General features: G+C 45.6%; 1 protein-coding gene across 5 annotated transcripts in view; it reads right to left on the minus strand.

Annotated features, from left to right (window-relative positions):
- The window catches only part of ABCC5 (ATP binding cassette subfamily C member 5), a 65,532-nt gene extending 56,237 nt beyond the window's left edge, over positions 1-9,295 (minus strand). For 4 of the 5 annotated variants that reach the window (XM_043522384.1, XM_037908698.2, XM_037908699.2 and 1 more), the window contains exons 1-2: positions 9,131-9,294; positions 7,084-7,266 (exon numbers count right to left, since the gene is read on the minus strand). In XM_043522384.1, the coding sequence (XP_043378319.1) occupies positions 7,084-7,212 (129 nt within the window). In that variant the 5' untranslated portion in view covers positions 7,213-7,266; positions 9,131-9,294. Of the gene's footprint in view, positions 1-7,083; positions 7,267-9,130 lie in introns of all 5 variants that reach the window. The other variant, XM_037908700.2, reaches the window with a different exon arrangement.
- Between the last annotated feature and the right edge of the window lie 345 nt (positions 9,296-9,640).

Below are 9,640 nucleotides of genomic sequence, written 5' to 3' on the forward strand. Positions count from 1 at the left end.
GGGATGCGGAGCTGGCGGAGCGGAGCCCTATGGAGCTGCAGGGCAGTCAGCTTCAGATCATGTAAGGTGCCCCTTACCTCTCTTCCACCCAGGTTGGGAGGTAAAGCTCTGCAGATAAACTTTTGAACTCTGGGGCTGCCCTGACCAGGGACAGAGACTTTTGGGTCATTGGACTTTTAGGACTTTGGGTGATTTCGGGTTGCTGGACTCAAGAACCAAAGGGAAAGGACACGACCCAATTTGCTGGGGTGGGGGTGGGAGGTGCTCATGGGTTGTGTTATGAATCCTGTTGGTGGTGTTTCCCCAACATAATGCCACATTGTTTCTCTCTGTTATTAAAAGGCTTTTTGCCACACTCAGACTCTGTGCTTGCGAGAGGGGAAGTATTGCCTTTTGGAGGTGCCCAGCGGGGGTGGTATATATTTGTCCCAGGTCCCTGGGTGGGGGCTCGAGCCGGTTTTGCATTGTGTTATTGGAATGGATCCCCTAGATATTGAATCCGGCCCTTGTTGCTGCCAACTCTGACGGGCAGAAGGGTCACATTAGCTCTAGTAAACTGAACTATGAAACAGTGACCAGAATTAGACTTCTACTTTACTTAAGTTGTAGCAGATGAAGAGAAGGTAAAACTGCCAAATACTAGAACAGTTTCTATCTGAACCTGCTAAATGGATCAAGTTAATGCACAAAGATACCTTCCAATGTAATAAGAGATTTTACATGTGCAAACAAATGCCTCAAGCTGGTGAGCACAGTTGTAAAAGTAGCAGAACAGACTGCTATCATCAAGTTTTCAAAAAGCATACATGTAAACACAGCCATGTTTACTTTGCCCCTGTATATCGCCTCCAACACAGCCAAATGTTGATGGATCTGCTCACTTGGGCAGCAATAAAGCAAACAAATTCAGAACTTTGTGCCAAGTATGTCATCTTGATAAATGGCGCCAAGGGTGCTTCACCCTATTTCTATAGCTAATCCACCAGGATTAGCTTCAAACATCACCTACAACTAAAGACACATAGGAACATCTTCAGATATAAAAAAATGCCAGCTCAGAACAAATTCTAAAGGCCATTTGAGTCCACTGACTACATGGGAACAGAGACTGTTTTATAGAGCGCTTGACTATTTAAAAGATTATCTGGAAAATGTGTGTATCAGTATTTTCCATAGATTTTGTTCATTTTTCCCCCCAGCACCTGAATCTCAGCGAGATTCATTTGTAGAGCTCCTAGCATATGTAATAGGAGTCTTGCTAATGTCCAATAGCAATTGTGTGGATTGCTGATCAGCCAGTTTACACTCAGGCTCCCAATACTATAGACCAGCCCAATGGTGGAGGTGAATGGGTGTCAACAACAGTGAGAAATTTTAGGAGTTTTCCTAGTGTAGGCAGGACCTTTGTCTGTTTCAGGACCTAAAAATGTGGTGTTGAATCCCAGCCCTCGAGACCTTTAAGCCTTATGGATATTCAGTGCTATCCCTGCAAGGCCTGCAAACACGCCTACCTAGGCAAACGGTCTTCACCCAATAGAGCATTCAGGAAGTAATCCTGAGTAGGAATGGGGACAATGGGAGAAGACTGAAGAGAGAATTACTAGGGCTCCACCCACTCCAACTTGGCAACATGGATTTTACCTGATTCAATTGATGAGTCACTGTGATCAGAAAGAAATCAATATGGGTGCAGCACCAATCACCAGTGTTTGCACCACGTTTGAGAGGCGGTCACATGGCGAAGACCCTAAGGGTATGTCTGCGTGGCAGCTGGGAGCATGCCTCCAAGCACAGGCAGACAGACACACATTAGCTCTTCTCGAGTTAGCATACTACAGGCAGCCAACTGTCTGTGGCAGCAGTGGCTCAAGCTAGCCACCCGAACACAAACCCAACCCACCCTCTGGGTATATACCAGTGGCCCGAGCCACTACCACGCTGCTTTTTTTTAAGTAGAGTGACCAATCGGAATGGGACAGGGGGATAAACAGGTTGCCCATTTAAGACAAAGTCCCTAATATCAGGATGTCTGGTCATGCTATTTTTAACACACTAACTGAAGTGGAGCTAGTGTCTGTCTACCCACACTGGGAAGCATACTCCCAGATGCTGTGTACCCTAAGCCTGAGCAGAGTGTGTTGGGGCAGGGTGGAGATAAATTACAATGTTTTAACATATATTACTTACACACACACCCTCATTACTGCTTTAAGTTAAAAACTGACACCTGGAAATTCCTGAATTTGAGGAGTAGACCGGACCCTAGCTAGAACACGGGATTTGGGATCCATGCGCGGTACCGCGTTAACTGCATTATAGCAGGGACCGCGTTAAAATGAATTGCAATTGAAGTAATTAAATTTGGGATCCATGGCTGCGACTGCGTTATATGCGAATTTGCACTATATAAACGCGCGTTCTAGCGAGGGTCTGGTGTATTACATATCACTGTTCCAAAATGCTTTTGGTTTTTAGGTCTTTCTGATAAATTACTTCCTACCATAGCCCTTAAAGCTTTTCTGGAATGTCAAATTCTTTTCATTCCTTGTAATGTCTCTCTTTCTGCAGTGGATTTCATGGACACAACTTCCAATAAGGTCCCAGCTAAGGAAATATAAGCAATGCAATCTTTCTGATATACTTCTTTAAAGTACATGGTTAAGAAGTTTGAGAACAAAGGATATTAACGCATGTATTAAAATTCTAGTGAGATATTAATGGGATGTTTTGAAATATTCAGTATATATTTAATCTCGTAAAACACATTGGCTTTTTAGCATCAGTAAAATGATTGTTTGTGGAACCGTGCAGCTACCTTTAGATTTGTTAGCACCAGAGAGCAGCATCCTTCATCAGGAAATTAAACACTGTAAAGCACAACGGTGCTAATTAGCACAGCATCTCCTTATACAGGACCAAAGTTAAGTGTTTAATGCATCTTACAAAATAGAATATTAAGGTCTCTTCTACAACACGGCTTTTAAAAATCCAGTGTGGCAAAAGCACATGTATAATTTTTATTTGTTATTGTTATTATGTCCATCTTGGGTCAATAAGATTTTCACTGGAATTATACTGCTTTTAATTTTTAGCTTCCCAAAACACTTTTCACAGGTCCAAGTTTCTGTGACAATGCCTCCATCAGGTAGCATCAGGTTTCCTTGGGGATTATTCTTACCTGTATGACAGGGCACTGAGAGTTAATATTTCAGGAATCCTGTCTGAGATAAATACCATCTCTTTTTGTCCACGCAGCCAAGATCTGGTAGTGCTGTGAGCATGATACCCTTAGCTTTCATGAAAGGAGCAACTCACTCAGCAAATACTATACCTACCCCGTATCAGCCATCCCTAGAGATTTAGGAATAGCCCTTTCAGCCTTCTTTTGACAGAAGATTGGAGGCCACAATGCCACGCCCTGGGAGCGGATGGAATAAGTAGCATATGAGTGGGAACTCCCTAGGACAAAACAACACAGAATCTTCACATGCTCAGGATTGGAGAGCGACCCAGGATTGACATGACATCCACCAGTAGCCTCTGGGGTCTTGGCTATGCAATAGCTCATACGCCATCCTTTCACCCATGAAAGGTCTAATTTAGGAGACAAGTGAACATTTTGCTGATCTCAATTTACTAAGTAGGATGTGCACAACTACTGCTTCTTAAAAGCAGTTTTTAGCACACAGAGAAATACAGAAACCAGAACTTGGAAGACACACTCAGAGGCAAGTCTGGTCTGATGCAGCTGCAGCCCTGCCTGGAAGCATGAGAACCTGGTGACTAATAAAAAATAAATAAATACATACATACATACCACCACCTACTTCTTACATAGCATTTTTCCATCTATGGATCTCAGAGCACTTTACAAAAGGAGGCCAAGTGTCATTACTCAGCACTCCACTTACTTTGCAGCTCCCACTACTTATGAGAGCCAATGAAGAGGACACCCCCCGCCCCCCAGGACGAGAGGAGGCACATGCCTTCATGTTCCTATGCATGGACAAGAGAAAATTAACACCCCATCTTCCTCTCAGAATAAAAGAAAGCTGTGCAAATGCTTCTCTGGCATCACACTTCGCAACAAGTGTACTGTGGTACATTTGAGGCTCGGTTTCAATGCAGTACAGCTCTGAATGTCCACATTTCAGCATTTTCGTTTCAGCTCTTTGTAGCGGCAACTTTGTTGCAAAGAAACTCTAGTTTCACACAACATACGTTTTCAGCTGTGTTGTAATTAGGAACAACAAAACTACAAATATTGAGCAATCCAGCTAGCATTAGCAACATTTAGCAGTTTAGTAAAATAAACTGACTTTTTTTTTTTTTAAACTAAGCAAAGTGTTCCGTATAGGTTGTTTGTTCTACATTTAATAATACTGACCAAAATTGTTTGAGCGCCCTCTGCCAGGACCCTCACATTATTTATTTGTACTATCCAATCGGGTCTTCTGGGCACTACTGCCCAGGCTCCACTGTGCTAGGCAATCTGCATGCGCACACGCACGCTCTCTCACGCTAAAAAAGAGTAACAATGATAGATAAGCAACCAGCAGATTTTTTTTTTTTTTAAACAAGAACTGACTTGAGGGGGGTTTTTTTTGGTTTCTGTGGGGTTTTTTTTGTTTTTTACACTGTTGTTCTACACCAGAACTTTCTAAATCTTATTGTCCCCTCTTTGAGACTTACCCGTTTTCTGATTTTTTTACCATAGCCCTTCCTGTTTTGTCCTTCTCGGTTAACCCTTCGACCGTGGGGTTTTTTGTGTTTTTAAACATATATAAATACATAAACCCAGCCCTACTGCTCCCTGTCCAGCCTGGAGCCCTGGACGATTCATCCCACCTTTGTTCTCAGCCTTCCACTCAGAATTCCGCACTTGTGGCTGACAAAGGTAGAGAGTGTTCCACACAGCAGGCATCCCTCAAGTTCCAAACACTCAGAGGGTGCATGGCCTTTCCTGACCATCCACGGCAGGGAACTCCTCAGTGGGGCCAGGTGTAGAGGTGCATCTCTAAAGACTATCCTGAACGTAGCTCAAAAGTGAATTTCAAAGCAAATGATCATGAAGTTTATTTCTTCTCAGCTGTTCCAAGAGAATAATTTGAAGCACAACACTCCAATCAGTACAAGGGGTACTGTACTAACTGCAGTTTACAAGGAGGTAAACAGCAGCTCATTCCCAGCAGCTTTAATAGGCTCACTGCAGGAATTACTCTATGCAGGAGCATGTTCTTAGGATGCAGGCCAATCAGAAGAACCATCCTCATATAGCTTCAGCTGGACTAAAAACCCATTGGCTAGAAAAGAAACAAGGCTCCCCACCAATGGTAACACTGTTGTCACCACCAATTCAACAGTGAAGAGTTGCTACTGGATAATGTATATTGGGTTGTAAGCCAATCATAATAACGTAATCAATGCTGCTCAGACGCTGCACCATGACTTCAGAGGGGCCCTGCTTCAGTATCATTGCCCGCATTAAAGCAGAAGTCAGATGTTCTGACTTGCCCTGAACAATGTCTTATCGATATTATGCTGAGTCACAGAGACTGTGCAGAAACTAAGAGAACTGCAGAGAATGCAACTACACTCGGCATTCTGCCCCACTGCAGAACAGACCATTCTATAACAATTCAGCCTCTAGTACTGCAATGCTTTAGCCAGGGTTACAACCAACTGCCAAAACACACATTTATTGCCATTTATCTTACTTTATTGGTACTTTACATGTAAAAACACAAGTTCAGATTACCTGACATTTAATATTAGCCTTTACAACAACATTCTCAATACTTGCTTTAAAACAAACATTCAAAGACTTCTCATGAAAAAAAAAGTAACCGGTAACTATTTTTCATACTGGGGATTTCAGACAGCTGATCTTTCTAAAGTGTTTACTATGAATCCTGACAAATTGGCATGTTTACTAGAGTTTCACATTGTGTGCATATACAAATAATAGAGAATCCAAACCTAAGCGAGACACATTTGCAGTATTAATCACTTACTTTATTTGTTGTTTAAACTAGTATTTACTTCCTTAGCATTTAGATACAAAAATTCTTGAGAAAAAGATATGCCCCAATAGATTTCAAAAGTGTCAGTAGCTATAGTAAACATCCCTAATCTAACTTGAATTGGCATAAATAACTGGTTCTGAGCTACACCTTTCACAAAAGTGGATTGTGATGGTCAAGATTTATTGAGTAGTTGGGTTTTTCTGCACAACAATTTGTCTTGCAGTGTTTATGTTCCTGTTAAGGTTACCCGCTAGCTATACATTTGCATAACTCCATTCTGATTAACCCATCACAAACTCACCAGTCCAGATAACACTGGAGAACACTAGCACAGCAGCTGAATGGCAGGGCCAATGCCAGAGTTTGGTTCTTAACTGGCAGGAACAGTTAACTACTTCAGTGTACAGCACAGGAAACACAATCAGCGCTAAATAGTAAAGAACTACAGATATGTAGTGGTATATGGATATAATAAAGATTTGAATTCATCCCTCTAAGTACAAACAATTCCTACTAAGGCAAGTTAAACATCTGCTTCAGGAAAATAATCCAGAAAACACGCAGTGCATGATTAAGAATATCTTTAAGCTGCTAGCTCTGACTGGGGCTTGATTAGCAAGAGCTCTTTATGTTTTCATGCCATTTCTGTTGCTTCTGTGTTCAGAAGCATCATTCCAATGGTTAAACCTGACTTGTGCTTACAGATTTCTCTTGGCTTTAGATCACCACAATTATACAGATGGCCTGATAAATGTGCATCAGAAAATGTTCTGTCAGAATATTTGGCATAATTCAGTTTAGTTTATTTAGTACTTCTTGAAAAAATGTATTTCAGTTTTGAGCATCTGTTAAGCACTAGTCTCCCTCACTAGTGCAATTTTGCACTAGAGGTTAATATATGTACAGCGTTCCTTCAAATGACCTCTCCTATGCAAGACGCAGAATGTCCATCATTGACCTTCAAGGTAACAAAGCTGGCATGGCAAAATAGGGGTTGCTATATGTAATTTATTAAGCAGCCACACAGAGACATGGAGAGTGGAAAAGAGAAACTGACCTTATATTTAGCTTGCTGGAATTTCAACCCTTCCTGCTCTTGGAACTGCTCCGAGCCGGCTCTCTCCCTCACATTTCTATACCCAGGACTGGGTATAACATACTCTTTTCCTAGGTCGATGTCTTTCATCTTCTCCTTCCGTAAACGCCAGGGTTTACAGTTGTATTTTCACCTCAGAAAAATCTAAAGAGAATTAAAATCCCACTTTAAAACGTATGTCCTACGCCCTAAACAATCCTATATGATTAATAGGAAGCTTTTTAACCAAAGGTCTTGGGCAGCAATTTTGAAATCCTATTATAACATGTGACCAAACTACTCCACAGTGCCTTGTGGAGAACTGATTCAAGAGCACATGAACCCCTTGCTAAGCTAGTTAAAGGGTATCCAAAAGTAACCATGAGACTAAAGTGACTCAGTGCTGAAGCGCCACTATAATATCTAGCCTACTTATAATTTTCAAGTATTTGTATCCTTATGTAATCTTAATTGCTAGAGATCAGTCATTTGATTCTAGCAAATTATAAATTTTTCAAAAATGTTTTAATATCAAACACCTAGAGCTCTATTTTCTTGATTGTGTAATTTTACATATTAGCATTTCAAAATAGTATGCTAGTTTCAACACCCATAGGACATACAGCATGCATCTCTGCAAATCTAGCACAAGATACTGTCAGTCTTCTCTACAGCGCCCACAGTCGCTATGAAAAAAGCCTATTCTTAAAAAGATAATTTTTTCTCCCACACAAGTACTATTCATCTTCATTACAAATTTGTACAAGCATTAAGATGTATTTGCATTAGATTACATGCCTGCCTGTACATTTATTTATAAAGAAACGCTTTGGGTTGCTGTTCTTTTCAGACTGTTAAGTCTTTCAGGTTAGAATAGCAAATTTATCCATAAAGCTGCTGGCCTTAAAGTCACTTTGTCCCACGGCATTACATTTTATATCTCCATAGTTGCTGATTTAAAAAAAAAAGTCACTATGAAAAGGTCAGCTTAAATCATACTGCAGCCAGAAAAATGTAGCAGCAGGTCTGGTCTGGTGCAATGGACCAGAAGCATCTCATATTAATTGCATAAAGATCATCATCCAGGCTATTTCTGTAACATGCCCTTTGCCTCATATTTACAACTGGCCCTATTGGCTTACAAGGTGGGTGAAGTAAGATCTTTCATTGGACCAATTTTTGCTGGTGAGAGAGAGAGACAGACAGAAACGGGTCCAGTACAAGGTATCACCTCACCCACCTTGCCTCTCTAATATCCCGGGACCCCTCCCCGGCCACCACGCAACCTATTTACTTACAGAGAACCAGACGGTTTCCCACTACGCCCCTCCAGAGAGATCCACCCACTGGAGCAGGAATCCACTGAACACACATGGGCCGCCTTGCCCCCACCCTTGCCTGCCTTGGGGTTTATTTGTCTGCCCCGGGCGAGAGCGGTTCTTCATCGCGCTGCCGCCGGGCCTCCGGGGGGGTCGTGTACCCGGCGGGAGGCCCCACCACCTCCGCCGCAGCCTCCGCTGCGGGGCCAGCCGCACCCGGCACCCAAGGGCTACAGGGCCAGCGCCACGAACCCACAGGCACCGGCAACCCCGCCTGCAGATCTGCAGACAGGAGCGGCCACCTGTCCGCCCCCCTCCCCGCGCCCCAAAGCCACCGTGCACCCCCCCCGCTCCCTAACACAGGGCGGGTGTAGCCCCCCCCCGCGCCGCTGCACCTGCCCGCCACATAAACAAGGGAGGGGTCCGCGGCCCTGACTGCCTCTGCACCCCAATCCCGCCCCCCCATGGGAGCGGGGGGGGGGCGGTGGTGTGTGCGCGCCCCCCCCGGCCCGTCCCATGGATCCCGGGGGGGTCTCCCTCCGATACAGGGGGTAATGCCCCCTCCCAGCCCGGTCGCCGCCTGGGTGCCCGGGGCACCGGCCTCCCCCTCCCGCCCTGGGGGCGGCCCGGCCGCACCAGTCCCCGGCGCACGGTCGGGGGAGGGGGTGTGAGGGGAAAGCGCGCGCGCGGCCCCCGCCGCGGGCCGTTACCTCGCCCGGCTTCTGCCCCGCTGCTGCGGCTTCGCCACTCAGCGGCCCCCGCAGCCAAACCACAACCTTATAGCGGCGCCGGCGGCCCCACTGCGCCGGCGCGGTGCCGAGTCTCGCGCGGGGAACGACGGGAAGCGTAGTCCCCCCAGGTAAGGCTGCGGAGCCGAGCCTCGGGGGCAGGAACGACACTTCCCGGCAGCCCCCGCGCCGGCCGGCTCCTGCACTCTCCCGGCCGGTGCCGCAGCGCCCGCCGGGCCTGGAACGTTCTCCGCGGTCCTGGGGCCCCCCACGAGCTGAAGGGGGAGGGGTGAACCTGGGGGAGGGTCCGACCCCGCTGCGGGACCGGGGGGGGCAGGCAGCAGCATGCAAGGGTGGGGGCAGGACCCTCTGCAAACGGGAGCCGCCCCCCCCTTCGCCGGGGAGCGGCGCGCGCCACTGCAGAACGGGACTAGGGCCAGGCCCATAGCGGGGGGGGTGGGTGGGGGGGGATGTGTCTCTGCCGGCAGACAC

Source organism: Chelonia mydas, chromosome 9 (genome assembly GCF_015237465.2).
Source record: "Chelonia mydas isolate rCheMyd1 chromosome 9, rCheMyd1.pri.v2, whole genome shotgun sequence".
Classification (NCBI taxonomy): domain Eukaryota; kingdom Metazoa; phylum Chordata; order Testudines; family Cheloniidae; genus Chelonia; species Chelonia mydas.